Source organism: Lutjanus erythropterus, chromosome 9 (genome assembly GCF_056507025.1).
Source record: "Lutjanus erythropterus isolate fLutEry1 chromosome 9, fLutEry1.hap2, whole genome shotgun sequence".
Lineage (NCBI taxonomy): Eukaryota > Metazoa > Chordata > Actinopteri > Lutjaniformes > Lutjanidae > Lutjanus > Lutjanus erythropterus.
In genome coordinates this window covers 15243381-15263180 of record NC_139325.1, presented here as the reverse complement: position 1 = coordinate 15263180, position 19800 = coordinate 15243381, and the positions used below count along the sequence as shown (strand labels likewise).

Below are 19800 nucleotides of genomic sequence, written 5' to 3'. Positions count from 1 at the left end.
ATGCAAAATGTGGGGGTTGAAAATTACAGACAGAGATGCAACTTTCCAACTTTTGAAGTTGTACAAAGAACAGTAAGTCGAGGCTCTGTTGTTAAGATGGCATTTGGTTAAGAATGCATTGTGATTTATTACTTGTGTCTTTCAAAACAATGACTTGGTCCAGTCTCTGCAAAGTAGCCTAAATAAGCCAGCCAATAGATAAGGCAATACAGGCAGACTGTCAGACACATACAGTAAATAGAAACGCACATTAGGTCTTTTACCCCCGCATCAAATTATGTCATCACAGTTAATGTTTTAGTGATAAATTAACAAGGGAGTCCTATTCAGAGCATTTTAAATTGTACAGTGAGGTAATGGTAAGAAACCACAACCTTTAAATATTAACAAATAGTTAATAATTCATTCTCTACTACATTTCTGTATTGAATTTAACTAAATAAATATCTTTGCGTTGGAGCTTGACAGGACCACCCAGGCACTGCGGATGATGCACCTTTAATAGTCCATCCCTCACTCCATGTCCCAGAGGGCAGCAGTGTAAGATTAGAAGCCACAACTTTCACCCAGCTAATAGGGCAAGATCCCATTACTCCCGCAGCTAATGGGAATCCCTGATAGTGTTTGCTCTTTCCTCTGTCTCTATGTTTTAGAGTGTCAGAGTATCACATTTATTTGCCCAGGGAAAACGACTGACTGTGCACAGCAATATTGAACTAAAACTCCTTTATTCATTAGATGAAATTTAAGATTTAGTCCGACGAACTTTACTCAGACGTTTTGTAATACATGTGGCCTATTTTCAGCTGGTTTGAGTGTGTGTATGCGTGTTTTTGTGTGCTTTCTTGCTCATGCACATCCATATGTGCCTGTATACAGGTGTGTATGTATATGTATAAGTTTGTGTGTGTCCATGTGTTTCACTAAGAGAGCAATGTGGTACTGCCTGTAGGCATTTCATCTGGCCAAAGCTGAACAGAGCTGTTGGACTCATGTAGGTCATGGAGACTGCATCTCATCGCTCTCCCTCTGTCCTCTGTCTCTTTCTGTCCTCTCTCTCTCTCTCTCTCTCTCTCTCGCTCTCTCTCTTGCTCTCTCTTTCTCTCCCTCTCTCTCTCTCTCTCCCTCCCTCAGGGAAAGTAGGACAGCTCAGATTTCTGAGCTGCTGCTGCTGTGAAAAGGCAGTAAAGGAGGGACGAAATACGAATAAGCAGAAGGAGAATAGAAAATGAGAAGCCGAAAGGCTGTTAAAAACTGTGACCATTTAATTTGTTTGTGTTACAAAAGTTTTGAAAATGGCAGTTTATTATATGGCGTCTTTTCAATACATTATTTTTCTACTCTATTGCTCATCTGGTTTACCACAGGAAAAACTTAATTATCTAGCTTAACTGTTAAAATGTAAATTGCTTCTAACTTCTGTGTTATTTATGTAACAAATTTATCAGATTACTACATAGATCAGCTATTACTAGACATCAAACCAGCTCAAGACAAAGACAGCTCAAGATAAAAGCTGAGTCAGAAGATGATGGTATCACTTCTTACTCTCTTCCTAACTTGAACTGACTGTTCCTAAGTCCCGCCAATTTTTGCGCTGTGCTCTGATAACAGTTGAGTAAGGTTTTCCGTGAATGTTCTCATTCGTCCAGGTCATTGTAATCTCAAGAAAAGATTTAATTGAAGACAACTAGTATGAACTAGTGTATAGATCAGCAGGTTGTCTATAGATTAGCTCAGACTAGTCTGACACGCATGAACTGATGAAGCTTCTTGGATGAGAGGTGAAACGTCTCTCCAGCCCAGTTGCCTTCAATTTAATCTTTTCTTGAGGTTGAATAAGGTTGTTACCAGTTGTTACCATCAAACTAATGATTGATGTAGATTAGCTAGCTAATGTTTTGCTAAAATCAGATATAATGAACTAGTTAATGATTTTAGCTTGCTAGCTAATTGTAGTTGATTAGCTAGCTAGTTAGCTATATAGTAACATCTTTTAACCATCTTCAAAGTTTGTTTTTCTTTTCAACATAGAGAAGTCTAACACATAGTTTATCTAAACAAATCTTTTTAGTTTATCTAAACAAATCTTTTTTCGCAGATGGCAAAGTCATGACCCTCACTACTCTGACTCTGTTGGTTTGGTTGTTTGGGCTGGGTGGGTTATGAGTAGATATAGGCATGAGGACTGTGATTCAGTTGGGTTAGGGTAAAAATATCAGGGTAAGCCAATCAGAGGCAGGGTAGGACAGGCCTTGCCTTTACCTTCCTGAAAAAAAAAACATTTTGTGTGTACAGGAAAGGAGAAAGTTGACCAAGGTTTTGCCAGGTTCCAAGATTGCTCAACTGTTGTAGGAGCACAGCGCAAAAAGGTCAGGACTTAAGAGGGGTCATTTGTCACAAAACCTAAATAGGTACAAGCATGTTAAAAGAAATGTAGCAGCACAAATGTATTTTTGGACTTATTGAATATTTTTGATAATATAGTAACTGATCAGTGTGATTACTGTTTTTGCTGTTCTTATTCTTTAGTTGTTTTTATTTACTTATGTATGTGTTTTTGTCTGTTTTTAAGAGCTCCACTAAAGCAGATTCCTATTAACTGTGTTGACATTGGAAAAAAGTAGATTGAAAGTTAAATGAAAGTTGAAAACCTAATATAATCCTTAAGCATGATGGACAGGCCACTTTTATTTAAGTAAAAAAAACAGTCACTGAACAGAGAGTAGAATGAAAGAAATAACATTATGGTACAAATGTAGTTCTGGCCTTCAGTCTTCAAAGTTTGTTATCAAAGAACAAGTCTGATTGCTTAAAGGCCCTTCAGAGGAATTTGGAGACAAAGAGCTGCCAGTGGGATTTGTGTCAGCGGAGAGAGAATGAGAGAGAGGGAGAGTGACAGACAGAAGACACTGTGATCTTGGCATCTCCAGAGAAATCTCCCGGTTATTGGGGACAGCTTGTACAGAACTGTGGCACATACTGTGATTCCTTTGAATGGGAAGTGATTGTTTGTAGTTGCCTGTGATGCTGGTAGGCCTCTTTTTACTCATGGGACACAATGACCTGTGGATGTTTCCTCTTCATATTGAGACGGAAGACATTCTTTTTACTTTTTGTACTTTTATGACTGCTATTATTAAGTATCTTTATTATATTTTTGTGAGCAGTTGTTCACGGAATCATTACAACAATTCACTTGTGTGATTTTCTGCCATTTATAGCAAACCCAATGTGAATGTTTTAACAATTGTTTAATATATAAATATGAGGAACCCAGTCTCTTAAGTAGATTGGTAGTCTAATCTTATCCCGAAGCCATCATGCAACAATGCCATCGCTTGCCATACAACTAGTGGACCATTTCCAGTATATTGCCAAAATCATGCCAATGGTGTCATCCTTTGTTTTTCAAATCACAATTCCCCTGCCCCATCCTGCTGCCCTCCTGCTGTATTTGGACAATGGCTCCGAATCAGCATTGGTCTGAAAGGACATTTGCTGCCTGGGGTTTGTTGGCAATCAGCCCTGGTGCACAATTAAGCATCCGCCCCCACTTTTACTCCTGTTGGTAAAATATTTGGCTCCATGCGGGGTGTTTCTCAGCAGGTAGTCCCAAATAGGGAAGAGACTGTTCTTGCATCATCATCACCCTGTCCAGCCTTTTAGGAGGTGTGTGGCCACACACTATGCATGTGCAAATCTAATTGAAGTTAGTAAGGATATGTTTTACCTGTCAACAAACTGGTAATAAAAGGAATTCAAATTCAAATGAAACATGGTGTGAAGGAATGTTTTGGGATAAATTTTTTGAAACATGATTGATTATGTTCTGAACTAACTTCGAAATGAATAAGATCACTTTTTCTTTTTAACTAGCTTTCTTTTGTAATAGCGTTTCTATACATATTAGCATTGACAAGTAAAATGCACAAATGTTCTATTTGCCCAGGGATGAGTTTTTCACCTGCCCAAATGTGTCAGTTCATCACCAGCAGTCTGTTTTTGTACTTATTTGACATAAGTTTTACACTTCCCAGCCAAACTTGCCAACCCTCTCCTTATTGCTATTTGTTTCTAGCACTATACAGCATGCATAAGCCATACAACTCTAAGGAGTAAGAGTTTTAAGGGAAACAGACATGCATTTTGTCAAATCTGCTGCGTCCATTTTCTCCAAGCAACAGGGTCATAAAATTAGTGAATAGTGATGAATATTAGTTTATGCCAGAGACTCTCACAAGTTCACTCCAGAGGGTGAAATTATTTTGTATTGTTTCATCAGAATTAAAAGAAAAATGAAAAGCATCCAACTTATGATGCTGTTGCAGTCAGTTACGTACGTACCTTCAGCGACTCTTTCAGCTCAAATCAGTTGCTGCTCAGTTACTGTTCCGTTCCAACAACTCAACACTGAAGAAAAAAAAAATACCATCCATGTTGCAGACTGAGAGGAAAGAGGTGATTATTTAACAAGTTGATAGGCCACAATTCTCTGGCTCTGGTGGCTCAAATATTTATTTGTACATGTCCAATAGAGCCATTAGAGGGATTTGGCTGGGTGGTTAATAACTGTGGTTCCTCCTTCTGTGGTGTGACAAACTCAGAAAATATTTATTATTGCTTTATGAAGACTTCATCACCAAAATGCATGAAACAAAGTCTCTGAAATTTAAATGTTCCTGGGTGGGAACTCCCCACATCATGTGCCTTGCTTAGGTTTCGAAATCCTTTAGAGGTCTCAAAGTTGGCATGTATGATCCCACCTCTTTTTTTTTTAATTTGCCCTAAATAATTTTTCCAAGAACCAAATCGAAACCTGATCTCTGCCATCAGATTCCTATTATTTGCCTTTTTGTGGTATACTGTATATACACTACATACACTATAGTATAAAATATTGTATGTGTGTTGTCCAAAAGTGTGACCTAAATTTGTGCTACCTGACCTGCATTGCTAATTAAATCCAACCTGACTCAGCTCCAGAATCCACCAACCTTCCACTTGGTGAGCCTGAGTGGGTGTTGAGACTCCATTATTCAGAGACAGAGCAGCCTCTGTGGGCTAACTAACTACCCAGTATACAGTGTATAGTCTGATGCATGGCTGCACAGTGGCAGAGATGGCAGCTTTCCACTGTACATGACTCTGTATTGTTAGTGTGTACTGGGAGTCTCCTCCTCCTACGTTTCTCTCTATACATCTCTCCCTCTATATGCCCCCCCCCCTTCCTTCCTTCCTTTTCTCTCTTCCCTTCCCTGCCCACTAAATCCCTTTCTGCCATATTTTGCTTCACTGAGCCCAGATAGACCTCTATGTCTTGGGTCTTAATTTGACGCAGTAATTGGATGACAAGGGACAGTTCACCGTCCCTTCCTCATGAGTCAGCAGAGTTTTCTTGGCTAGTGCCTCCCACCACTGCTGACTACAGGCGCTGAGCGGGGTACGGCCAATTGTCCGAGGCCCATTCAGGTTTTTGTGTCTCCATCTCATCTTCCGGACATCAGCTTCCAGGGGCGGTCCAGACCACACACAGCACCACATTACAGTCAGAGGGGCTTTATAGAGGATACTTGTTAATGGGAATATGAAGCGGGGGTGGGTCGTGTGAGCCAAATCTTATCAATGGCTACAGTTCTTTTTTGGCAACTTGTATAGGGGCTTTGTAAGATGGTGACAGAGCAAATATAGCTACGTGTTGACAGTGGAGGGGTTTGTCTTGGCAAGACTGACCTGCTAAAGGCCAGCACCTTCTAAGTTTGTATCCAGAAGACTATGCTACATTTTATTTATCAGCAAAAAGAAGATTTTCCCCTCAAGACACAACTAGAAATGTTCCCAGAGAAACAAATTATAGGTTATAGTTTTTTTTTCTGACTTGCTTCTGTTGGAATTATCGCCAGTGTAACGTTTCATAATTATCTCGCTTTTTATGTCCTAAAATTTATATAATTGACTTTGTATTGCTCATACAATCCAGTTCCTCTTGAGGGACCATTCATTTACATGTAATATTGTCATAAATAAATCTAAAACCTGCCATAATAGCTGGGGTAGAAAGTTTATTTTTGGTTTCATTAGACCGAAGTTCAATGATAACCTTAGGTGAAGTTACGTAAGTGAGTTAAAAAGAAGCAGGAGGACATGTCTCTTTAGACAACTTTATTTTTGATATATTTTTTGGCTATGGTGGTAGAAGCACTACCACTTTTGTACGGAGACCTCCAAAATCAGCAAGTCCCTTGTATGAGCTATGAGAATACAGTATGTGAACAGTAAGCAAATCAGTCTTGCTACAAATATTCAATACCCATACCAACAAGCTGAACTAATTGATTGGATATTGAGGTTGTAAATGGTTTTAGGTCAGTTTAAGGGCTGTGGTTAAGTTTAGGGTATGCCATAATTATACACAGCCTGAAGGCTCAGCTCAGGGAAACAAAGTCCCTGTACGTATGAATTGGTAACAAAATTCCCCTCCCGCTTTGATCAGTTCCAGGAAGAGTTGACATGAGCACTGACGTCAGGGTTGAATTTGCATATAAATATTTGTTGTGCCTAGACACTAAAAAAATGTAGATTTTTGCCAATAATTGATGATGATTTGTCTTGGCTGGGACTTTCCTTTCACTTGCACAGCTGTTATCCAGGTCCACTCCTGCTTCACAGCACTGCTGACATGTAATGGATCTTAATGTGTATGCAGGCCTGTACGCCTAATGGCTAATAGTCTTTTTGAATTGTAATCTGCCACAGTAACTCCTATCTGATGTAATGGCTTGTAATGTGTACGTAATACCAGTGGAACTATTTATAGACCTTGAGCCAATTCTCAGAGAGATGGATGCGTGTGAGCTGCTGGGCGTGCACACACATGCTTGTGTACATACTTCAGTTTGCACAAAGCACTCATACATACAGTGCAGTTTACTTTCTCTTTGTCTATTTGCGCCTGTCTAGTTTCTGTCCTGCTGTGTCTTTGTGTGTGTCTGTGAGAAGTTTCTGTCTGTGTGTACTTGTGTGTATGCACGTTCCTGTGCATGCAGAAACTCAAATATACACATGTACAACATGTATGTGCTTAGCAACTTGCTTCTTTGTATGTGTGTCAGGACGTGTATGTGTAAATGAGCACATCTGGGTGCCTGTGTGTCTGGTGTGTGTGTGTCAGCGTGTGTGTGTCAGCGTGTGTGTGTGTGTGTGTGTGTGTGTGTGTGTGTGTGTGTGTGTGTGTGTGTGTGTGTGTGTTGCCTGAAGCTCACAGTCTCTCCCTGGGGGATTACATCACAGGGCAGTTATCAGACCTGAGTCATCAGAGAGGTTGAGAGGCTCTGCTGTGCTCCTCTGTCTAAATGAGGACACACGCATTACAAGATAGAGTTATCTCTTTCTTTCTTACTTTCTTTCTCTTTCACCTCTGCCTACCTCCTTTTTTACCCACGTCTATTCTTTGCCTTTAAGAAGAAGACTGAGAAGTAGAGTAGGTCAGTTGAAACGTGTCGCTCCGTTGTCATCTCTGTCTTCTTTCTCATTCCTTCCACCCATGAGGTACTCTAATGGTATTGCCACACTGATAGATAAGATTTCCACAGCTCCCATAGAAGTTGTTCAGTTTTAGACCAAAAAACATGGCTAAACTCACTAAAAATAGGAGGTTGACTCTTTTCCCATTGCCAGTAGATTTTACTTTACCTTTCTGTTTTTTTATGTTGTGCACTGCAAAACCAAGACTCAACTCGCATCTGCACAGGACAGTAGAGAGAAAGACATTTTTAAAAGTCTCTGTGTGTTCAGCTCTCAGTACTTTTGTGTCTTCTAGCTGGATCTCTCATGTCTGTAGTTTAGTTTCTCTTTTAGGTGTATTTTACTGTTTCAATTTCACTCTCAGCTGAGAGGAGTTGTGTTACTGCTTATGAAAACCCAACATTTCCTGATTTTGCTGCTTCATAATGAAAGTTTTAAGATAACAAAGTAACAGGACTTTTACTGTCAAGAATTTCAAGGAAATAAGATGTTTACCCACCGTTCAGATGCATGACTAAAGACAAACATGTATCAGTTAAACACACTTTCAAGCAGGTACAAACCCCCCTGTGCTGGGCTGACATACTGAGTTAAGACAAGCAGCACATGTGTATGAAAAATGAGCAAAAGAGGCTCACAAGTTACTGACAGAGGCAACAAGCCTTCATGGTCTCCACTGAAAAGTGGCAAAATTTTGTATGTCCATCCAGTTGTGTTGTTTACATTACTGCCGTCGATAAATACCTGACCTTTGAGTGAATGCTTCTTGCACTCTTGTCCAGTTTAAATGTGACTTTATATGACATTTGGTGTTTTGATTTGTTTGACTGTTAAGGCAGCCTAAGATGAACCACAAAAATGGAGTTAGTTCAGGTCAAGCTTTGAAGTCATGCATACTCTCAGCTGATCGGTATCATCTGACTGTTAAAATCACCAGTCACAGTCAAAGAGGTGGTCTTTATAACATGATGAGGAGATACTTTTTTGATGAGTCATTCAACTCCTACAGATGCTGGTTATTATTTTCCTACCAGCTACTGACAGCTTGTCCTGATATCTCCCTCCACCAGCCTCCTCGTTTTTCTTATTACCATACTTGCAGTGGCATCTCTTGTTTTGGGCTTTGCAGTATATTCCATATCACAGTGGCATTTGATTTTGAGTAATGCTTTGGAATTAAATAGATCCCCACAGAAACTCACAAACTGTGTTTTGGAAGAACGTTCTGAGCTGTTGTCATCATTTTGTCAATAAATGATCCTAAAAGTGTCTCTGCTGCCCCTTTGTACACAATTCCTAATGTCTGACATGGGATAATGAATATGTAATCAACTTGCCTTTGACCTCTGTGTGCAAAGATCTGATTATCCCTGTTCACATAAGACCAGGCCGAAAACTATAACTCCATACTCAACCTTATAATTAAAAAGGACTTAGCTTAATGCTGTGTGTCAAATAGGATTGTAGTGTTTGCAGTGTTGTATTTTGTGCTGCAGATTGGACATGGCAGACAGTGGAGATAATTCTTTCCATATTTATTTTTATACTTTAATAATTGGTACATATTCTCTATAAATTCCCAGTTTCTTCAAATCTGGGCAACTCTCCCTGCTTTTTGCCATCTCTGTCCCTGTCTAGTAGCATTCATTAGAAGGGCACAATGGGACTGAAAGTTTATCCATCAGATCCCACTCTTGTTTGCAGACTCTCTCTGTTTAACCAGTAAAGGCCTGAATATACTCCCAAACCATCACATACACAGACAGCATGGATACCATGGATGCATAGTAGTTCTAGTTATACCACTTGTTCTTGTATTGGCAAGAATCTGGCAATGCGATATGTATCACAATACAGGGGTTACAATTCAATATGTTGGAGATATTTTGTGATATTGTAAGCAAGTTGATGGAGGAAGGAAAGGAAAACTGTCATAGTATAAAAAAACACATCATCATAGAGGTTGAATCTGAGTTCAAAAAGTTTTTTAATGGAATCAGAGCTGTGAAGATGCATAACAACTCTGCTGTCTAGTGCTCAGGGCAACAGAAAATGAACCACTGCCAAGGAACTTTGCATGTGTGCACAATACAATGCAACACACAGTATCTTGAGAAGTGATAAAAATATAATATCACAAAATTCAAGTGTATTGATATTTTCTTACACCTCTAGCACAGACGTTCTTCCATAACCTGTTGTAGCAACGTGGCCATGTGGACAAATCACGGTCTAGTCCATGCAGTTGCAGCAAATTGGAGGTATGCAGATTTCCACACAGACCCTGTGCGAACACCCTCTGATGACGGAATTTACGTCACAGATGCAAAAAGTATAATTTCGACTTAAGAGATGGTATTACAGTCACAAGATCATGATCCCTCACTGACTTCCCACCTCCAAACACTGCCACACTGAACCAAATCAAATCAAAAATCAAGTTTCTTTTTCCACATTAATCATACAGAGTACAATGAATAGTGAAATTCTTAGGTGCCTTGCTCTTGAACAGATATAAGTAGATGACTAAAATAAAGATAAATGTAACAATAAAATATAAGAGAATCTAGTGCTTTTACCCATATGCCACCTGTGCAAAAGCAAAGTTGTCATACTGGCATACTATTAACTATGAATGTTTGGTACCTACCTTATGAAATGGCATTAAATATAGTTTAGTAATACACCTTGTTAATGAGTTGAACAAACCTTTGGACTTGACTGACAAGACTTGACTCTTTTGTGGCAAAGCAAACACTTGGATTATACTAATCCCGTAGTTATTATGTTCAATAAAACCCACATTGAACCTCTCATTTCCAGGACAGGCCAGGACACACAAGGTGTGTTGACTTGTTTGCCCCGCTTGCAAACATGAGGTTTTCTTGCTTCCTTTTTCTCGTCCGAAATGACTTTGACAGAAACCACACTGTTGGATTCTAAACATCCAAACTGTGGCAGAAGGTAGATCAAATCTGCAAGACTTTTCAACCAGTTTCAGCTAATTCTATGTCAAACGATTTGAGCTGATGAACCAACTCCAGTAATTACAGCCTGGTGGGTAAAAACCTGTATTGCAGCATGTGCAGCCTTCTTGGGGCTTTCCCCTCTGGCTGACTAACTGTGACGTACTCAAGGGTGTGTGTCCTGGTCTGTCTGTGTGTGTTTGAGTGTAGTGGCAGGGAGGAGGGTGGGTGGTAGAGACAGCTGTGCAGGCTAGATATGTAGTTAACAGTAGGAAGCATTCATACTACACATTCTGCTGCAGTGTGTCAGCAGACTGTCTCACTTCCCTCTGCTTCCCACTCCTTTTCCCTTCACTTCTCACGTCTGTCTGTCTCCTGTTTCTCCCTATCCCACACACACACACCCACATACGTGCCTGTGTGCATGTGCAGTCATTCACACACACTTTTCTCTCTCCCTCTCTTTTTCTCCCCTCCCCCAGCCGCAGCCCTCCCCAAAGTTTCCCGCTATAGTAAATTAAGTTGTATCTCTTTGACTGCTACCACTTTTACCACTATTTCCTCCTTCCTTCTGTGGAACTGCGCTTATTCCTGGATTGCACCTCACCCACAGACACACACACACACCCTTCCACTGAAAAACATAAGAAAAAAAAAGAAGAAGTCGCTTGAAGGACAACATAAAGCTGTTCTCGCCTCTCCCAGACGGGGTGTGTCAAGGCTTTTGTCTGTCTGATGCCGTATTAAATATCGGAGTTAAAAGGGGTGGGGGTGGGGGGGGGGCATGTGTGCGTGCGTGCGTGCATGTGTGTGCAAAAGTCTCCAGGTTTTTTGTTCGTTAGAGAGAAAGAATGTTGGCACGAAGCAAGCCACCAGGGGAGGAGGAGGAGAAGGTCGGAGTGCCCAAGTGCTGCTCCAGGTTTGTTTCATTTCATTTGCTCTGTAATGAGTCCTGTTACGGCTTTGAGAGGCAGAGAGAGATCTGACTGGGGAGTTCAAAGTTAAGCCACAGGGAGGAGGGAGGAAAGCAGTGAAGGAAGGGTGGAAGAGAAGAAGCCAACAAGCCCTCACTTGAAAACTTCTGAACATTTTGGAGGCAAAGAAAAGTGACAAAGACAAACTTTTTCACCACTTTAGCCTGTCTTCCTCTACCTCCTCCTCACTGCTCCATACCCCTCTGAAGTGAACCCTCTCCCTGAAAGCCCTGAAAAGAAACTGAAGCTTGCAAGAGGTCTGAAAAAGTTGGCCGTGTCTGTGCATGACTGTGCGTCTCTGTGTGTCTACTGGACTGCCTCTCAGAGAGTGTATGTGTGTGTGCCTCCGTATATGTGTGTGTGAGCCTGGGTCTGTGTGGGAATGATTACATCAGCCTGCTGCAGCCTTATGATTGGTTGGTGAGCGTGTGGTTTGATTCAGTGTGCCTCGGAGCCCGTGGCTGAGGCTGTAACCCTTTGTGAGGGGGAGAGAGTTGTCAGACTCAGCCGGCAACTGGAAGCACTGTACTGTACCTGCTACTGCCATCCGATCACTGACTGTCTTTGCGTTTCCGTCCTGAGAGCTGGACAGACACCGGCTTCAGGTCACACAGACAGTTTTTCTCTTTTTTTTTAAAGATATAGCTGGCGGCCTAGATAGACTGAAGGACTTGTCTCAAGGCTGTGTGACAGGTAGCACAACTGCAACTGTCAACTGTCGGCATTCAAATTTGTCTCTGTCTCTTCTGGAGGACGACACAGCAGCGAGCTTTTCTGTCTCAGTGAGTGAGTGAGTGTGTGTGTGGGGAGCCGGGCTCACTCCAAAAAATGCCTTCGTGTTCCCCGGACTGCTGCCTATTGCGGGCCGTGGAGGTAAGACCGCTCTCTTCTTATCTTTCCCTGTCTGTCTCTGCTTCTCTTTTTACATTTTAAGACCATTTCTCTTTGAAATAACGGCTTCACTCAACCACAGACAACACACGTAGTGTGTAAATACCTTAAAGGCTGCAGACAATTTGTCTTTTTTAACATGTGAGCAGAGCAATTTTTTAAAAAGGAGTCAGTGATTGAGGCTCCCTCGCTTTTTCGGATGGATAGAGCGCCTCGGGCCTGGTTTGTGCAAAACTGTGATGCTATAAGCTGCGTCTTTGCTCCAGAAGAGAACAGAATTTTCTTTGTCATGACATATTATGTGGGAAGTGTGCATACAGTACAGTACATGACATGTGTAGGCTTAGTACAGTACAGTAGGCTGGATTCCTGTGTAGGCTAACAAGGCTGGATTCCTCTGCAGGTTAAGTAGGCTGCTCTAGTTCTCCCTGTGGGCCATTAGATGTGGATCCTGTGAATGTGACAGCATGGGTTCTGTTTGAAAAGCCAACTTGTGGACACATGGTGGAAGTAAAGTGTTGACCATAATAAGGATGTCAGTTATAATTTCTGGATTTTGTTGATATCTGGATATATGTTTTGTAGAATGAGGTCTTAGACTGTAGTTTAACCTACTTAGAGCCTGATGCCCTTTTGCTTTACACAAGGTTTGTGCAGGTGCTAGAAATCTTTGAAAACACTTGGATTTTGTAGTGTTTGCAGGGTTTGGAAAGTGCTTAGATTTTCATTACAGTGCTTGAAGCTGCTTCAAATTGCTTTTCCATTAATTTCAAAATAAATTGCTACCTGACTGAATTGTTGCCTTTTGGATATTAGCTCAGCCAGGTTGTGTAGTAAGGGTTTTCAAATGTTTTCATGTCAAGGACTACACCACAATAGAATCATATTTGGACCCCCAGACATAGGATTTTGTCTTGAGGAATCATCTCTGAATATTTTAATTGTAATTTTAGGTTTGAAGGTAATAAAGCCTTCATAGCCAATCAATGATCAAAGCAGGATCACTATAAAATACAGTCAAACATCACAGCAAACCCTCACTTCTTCTCACTTCTTACTGAAACTTCAGAAAACTTAGATAACATATAAAATACTTTTACTGGGGACCCCCTACAAACCACTCAAGGACCCCTGCTGGTCCCCAGACCCTAGTTTGAACAGCACTGGTACAGGATGCCAAGTCTACTACAGATAGTTGACATATTTTGAAATACTTTGTTGTGTTTTCCTTTAATATGTCACCCTCCTGTGGAATGCTATCAAGAAACATAATTTTGGTTGTTTACAGCACAATAAAGCAGAATCTGATTAAATGTCATGAAACTGTGACAGTAATTTTTAAGTATATGTAAGTATATAAATATGTAATTTGCCACAGCTGTAAGGTGCAGAAAAACCTTGAAATGGCACCTTGAAAATTCTTTAAAAGTGCTTGAATTTGACTAAGGACAAGATCTAAGAGCCAGTACAAAATATTCATTATATTGGACTGATCAGTAGTGGCTCGATGTGTGTGTGAGGATTTGTTTGAGTCAGTAGTATTAACTGAAACAAAATGAAAACAGGTGTTGCGCACAGTTTTGCCAAATCATCATAAATTATTCAGCAAAAGAACACATTCATGCTGAAATGCAATATGTCCATAGTCTCATTACTGGCCCAAATTCAACATATTAAGTTATGGAAAACTTCATTTGTGGAGTTGAGCTTGAAGCGTATCCAATGGCTGTGTCTTATCTCTGCATACATTTTCATGATAAGCTATAATTGGAAACACCATGCTTACTTCACCTTAAGCTATAGCACAGTATAGGTCATCTGGTGGTCTGATGATGACAGAATGGAATGGTTTATAAGTAGGCTAATTTTGTTTCTAAAGCTCGGAAAAAGCGTCAAGATGGGTTATTTGTAATTGTAATTTATGTTGCTACTCTGGTTTCTGGTCTTTTTTCTAAATACTGGTGTCTTGTAAGCCTGTTTGGGCTGGTCACATTACTTGTACATGACACAATAATGAAAATTCCTAATTCATATAGGCTTCCAACTCGATGTAGGCAGTCCTGTATTCACAATAGCAGATTCTTGTTATACACTTCGGTATATTTGTTTCTGTATAACACCAACAAGTTGCTATAAGAAAAGCTTGCCTGTGATTTCTGACACCACAATTACTACACAGTCTTCAATGTCTGTTCTTTTCTATTGTGTGCCATAATTACAAGCCTGTCTATGCTATAGTATATGAGGTGCTATATGATAAATACTATGCTAGTGTTTGAAGTAAATTGCTGGCTTCACCCACCTATGAGGCTGACTTTTTCAAAATGGTTTGCATTAAATAACTTTAGCACAATTTAGCGTTCACTGTGGGGTTACCATAAAAACTTCTATTTAAATCTTATTCTAATTATATCGTTTGCTACTAGAAACATCTGTCATTCTTTTGCTGAATTTAACATATCACACACACACTTTTAAACTGGTCTAAAAGCTTACAGCCTTTTTAAAATCGTCATTTTTTTATTGAAACATGCAAATCTCTAGTTACCAAACTATTTTATGACCAAACTCTAAAATATTTTCTCCTTATAGATTGTGAAGATCTTCAGTGAAGACGGCATGGGTAAAGTGGTGGAGATTCCAGCTGACATGACAGCCAGAGACCTGTGCCAGCTTTTGGTTTATAAAAGCCATTGTGTTGACGACAACAGTTGGGCACTTGTTGAACACCACCCGCTGCTAGGACTAGGTGAGTTGCAGAACCCTGCAGGCCTGAAACACTGTTCACATATGCACAAAAGCACACGTGAACACACATGATCAGATACTTGCCCCCACAGAAACTTGTGAGCTTTTGGGTGGCCTGAGACATGCAAAACAATCACTGACATACACAGGTGCATCCACATATATGCATGCGTGCATGCCCGCATTCTTGGGCAGACAGGCACATATTCTCACGCAGGCATGTATTCAAGCATGAGTGAATGCACATACTATACAGCATATGCACTCACAGAGCCATAATGTCCAGAGATCTAATCAAGTACAACACAGAGGCTGTGTAAAAGGTTGCTGGAGCAGTGCAGGATTATGCAGACGAGGCAGGGTGAGGTTATAGTCTCGTGAAGAACTGAGACAGACATTGAGCTGCTTGTCACAGAAAATATGTAGATTAAACACATTGATCAGCTTGTGTGCAAAGAGAAAGCGATGGAAAGAGAGAATGCATTGCACACAAGGTCAGAGTTGCTTTGGGACTGACACGTGAATGATTTTCTCAGTCGATAGTGAGGAGACAATTGCAAGTTAAGAGAAGAGAAGCACCTGCAAGATGGCTGACTGGTACGTCCAGTATTTGCATGAGAGAGAAGACAGATTTAAGACTGTAAGCTGATAAATAATCCTAAACCTTGTGATCATAAAATCTGATACTAATTACAGGCATGTTGAGATAGGTTCAGTTATTGTCCTGCGAACTGTCATTGCAGTGAAAAAGAGACTGTTAAATGGACTCTTAAATTCCAGCTTCAGTGTGTGGTGCACTTGAAGGATAATAAAAAGCAGTGTATGTTTTAGCTTAGGGTTTTCTAAAGTATTCCATGCAAATAAACAGATAAGTAGCTCTAAGACTAGGGCTGCATGATATGGTAAAAAAAAAAAATCGAATTGTGATTATTTTGATAGGTAGTGGAATTGTGATATGGTTCATGATTAGTGGAAATTCTCATTTTTACATTACAATTATCATTTTCACAGAAAAAATATGATAAAATCATGATGATGTGACATTTGTTGGGGTCTGTACCAAACAAATGTGTTTTGTCATATGTAGAGAACAAGATTTGTAGGTCAGGGCATCTGTATAGCATTACAGTAGTGCTGTTTTGTCACACATTTTTCCTTTATCAAAAACTTTCCTAAGCCTTATTGCAATTTCGATAATATTTTGTTTAGTTCTACAGCAAAACCTCTTTCTCTGTGGCCCTTACTGAACTTTACCAATACTTAAGGAGCCCTTGGGGAACCAGCCGAGACTCTCTTTGGTGCCAAGAGTGGCCAAGTGGGAAACTTGACTTCAAGTCGGGGCACAAGATAAAACCGCACATGTACAAAAAGACCAAGTACAGACAAAAAGAACAGAAATGTTTCCTGTACATATAATATGCAGAATGCATTAAACACAGAACAGTCAGTAAAATGCTGAATTACATGTGGAGGTGAAGTTAGCAGGGTTATTGCTCAAGAGACAAAGGAATTGTTGGTATTGCACTTGAACTGGAGAACCCTGGGTCTACAGCCCAGGGAGGGCTTACAATCTCATCATGAACCTACTGGTTGAAGACAGCCGTCAAGGGGGTCACTGTGACAATATAGGAAAAGTAAGAACACATTCAGTAAATTCAGTAAATTACTTCTAAAACATGACCCTAATTTTCCCATCAATAATAAAACCATATAGCTTCCTATGAAAATAAAACATTCCTTTTTGTTCTGGACAAACATCCACAGTTCCACCCCAGTTTATTCTGGGTCCTGAGCCACTTTTCAAGAATAATACAGAAGATTATATTCTCTTTTTTTTTTTTCTTAAATTGTCACTGAAGAGGGATTACATGAAGGGCTCAGAGTGGAAGCCAGCGGATAAGAAGCTAAAGAAAAGGAGGTGATAATTGAAGGTTATGGATTAGGAGGATGTAGCAATGTAACTGATGAATGCTGTAACAAAACCTTTGCACCTCTCAGTGTCAGAGATGGTGTAATGTTATCGATCCAGCACTATAAATGACGCAGCACAGAGGTGATGGAGATGATTGATGAAGAGTTTAAAAGGCTATCTTTCATTTTAAAGGTTCTTTAGACCAGGAGTGACGATACCATTGACACTGAAAATAGAAACCCTGACTGCATCAGACTGAGACATCGAGACTAATGTGGCGTGAAAAGGTCAAAATGATGATGAGGAATAGTGTTGTATGTCGAACATTAAGATTGATGTAACATATTTAAGTGTTGCATTTTAGTTGGCTGGTCATTAGCACTTACAGAGACATAGGATGTTATATAGTTGATTCTTCATAGATTTAGGAGTAAACATTGAGCTTAAGGCTGCAACTAATGATTATTTTCATTATTGATTAATCCACATATTATCTTCATGATTAATTGATTAATTGTTTAGTCTATAAGATGTCAAATAATTGTGAAAAATTTCCCAGAGCCCAAAGTGACATGTTCAGATAGCTTCTTTTGTCCGACCAACAGCCCAAAACCGCCGATTATCATAAATGACAGAGGAAAACAGCAAATCTTTATATTTATATTGAAGTTGGAACCAACAAATGTTTGACATTTTTGCTTGGAAAATTACTGAAATGATTAATTGATTTTCAAAATAACTGACAACTGATTTTTTTTGAGTGAACTAATTGATTAATTGATTCATTATTGCTGCTGCTTTACTTGAAGTATTTGAGAAGGTACAGTGAGCGTTTAAGATAAAATAAGATAATCCTTTATTAGTCCCACAGCAGGTAAATTTGCTGAATAGGACCAATATAAACAATAATGATTGTGATGATTATACATCTGAGTAAATCTGGGTTTTGGGAAGGACCAGAATGTTTAATATTTTTGAGCACCAAAAGTGGCACTAAAATGATACACAGAAAAGTCTGAACAGTAGAAAACAATGGTCAAAAGATGCTCTATTCCAGGTTTTAATCATGAAGAAATATTTCTGTTACTGTCAGGGTGATTTTGTGTTCAACTTGGCAGTATAACAGTAAGTTTGGAAAGCTACGGCCGGCTGAACGTTAGAAAACCCAACCTCCCCTCGAGGAGAGGGCGATTATAAAGCACTTATGGAAGACAAGTTGAGCCTGTGCTCTGTGCTCATGTCTGTACAGTTTAACAGATGTGGGAGAGGAGGGGGTGTAGTTTTATATAGAGCAACGTGCCTGCCTGCCAGTGAAACACACTGTAGCGAGACATTGTGAAAAACATATGCAAAAACACTTCATCTCTGTTGTTTTAACGAGACAACTTGTGTAAATATATTTGTGCCAACATTTAATCTTACATCAGGATACAGGCTGTTATGCTGTCATGTGAGGAGACTTTTAGAAAATATATTGCATTATTCAAATTACAGATCCTGAAGTTCTAACCTAATATTTCACCATCCATCATGATCTGATTACATTTTTCATCAGTGCTGCCAACATGATGCTGCCAAACACAGTTAGGTTGGCTTGTTGTAAATGACATCATTTTTGGCTCAGAGTAACTCTATCCTATTATAGCCCTTCTTCTGTTCTGCCGCACCTGTACTGCAACCGTGTTCTTTTCAGGTCTGGAATAACTGCTTATCGTATTTTATGTTTAGGACTTTCAGTAAATGAGATGTAATGAAGCAGCAGTGTGTTGATTGTTCAGATTGAGGGGTTATGCATTGGCCGCTGCAGAGTCAACAACCATAAGACTGAGAGTGTGTGTATGTGTGTGTGTGTAGATGTGTGCATATGCAGATATGTGTCTATAACAAAATAATCTAAACAACAAAAAAAAAAACTGCCAGAAAGTAAGTTCACTCAGCTGCTGTAAAAAAGTTTGTCTGTTTATGTCTGACATAAGCTGCTTTTCCACTGCAGAAACTTTCCCCAGGGACTAGGAACCTTTGGAGGATCTCAGTGTGTTTCCACTGCAGGGAACAGGGTCTAAATGGGGTAAAAAGAGTGTAAAGATGCCCTGTTGCATCTGGTCGCATTTGGCAGTGTGCAAGCCAGCATGTTTTTATGACTATTCTGACCCACAATCCTTTGTGATAGGCATATGAGCAAAAGGGTCAAAGTTCAAGGCACAATGTTAAGAGGAAGTAGTATGTCCTAATTGTATGCATACTGCAACAGAACAGACTTTGTAAGGGCAGCTACAGTACACACTAAAAGTAAAAAGAAAAGGTATGTAATTTGGAATCCAGGACCTGTTCTGAGGTCAGTATTTTCCAAAAGTACAGAAACTTTGGGGGTGAACGTTTTCTGTACTTCCAAGTACTTGCAGCATTGTCTTTCAGCCATCATGTGTAAATAAAATGCTACTTTTTCATATGTCAGTAGGCTAATTTTACTAATCTTCACAAGTCTGTAGGCTGCAGTGGAAACGGGCTTAAGGAACCTTTTAGTTTGTTGAAAAGTGGTTCCTAGGACTAAAGGTTTCAGGTACTTTTGCTGGAAACATGGCATTTGGCTTGTTTGGAGGTCTTTAAGTTGTCTGATTGACTGACTATATAGTTGGCAAATGTAGCTAGTTGCTTTTCAGTTATAAACTGTGATTGTAATTGTGCTTAAATTACTTCTATATTAAGTCCTGATGTTTTGTACATACTGGTGGGTATGCTGTATGTTAACTGTAAACCAGAAATGTGTCTGTAATACACTGAGTCA

The 19800-nt window shown here is 39.8% G+C and overlaps 1 protein-coding gene across 3 annotated transcripts in view; it reads left to right on the top strand.

Moving 5' to 3' along the window:
* Positions 1-19800, top strand: part of grb10b (growth factor receptor-bound protein 10b) — a 90314-nt gene that overhangs the window by 60257 nt on the left and 10257 nt on the right. For all 3 annotated transcript variants that reach the window (XM_084726260.1, XM_084726261.1, XM_084726259.1), the window contains exon 6: positions 14948-15104. In XM_084726260.1, coding sequence (XP_084582386.1) covers positions 14948-15104 — 157 coding nt within the window. The remainder of the gene's footprint in view (positions 1-14947; positions 15105-19800) is intronic.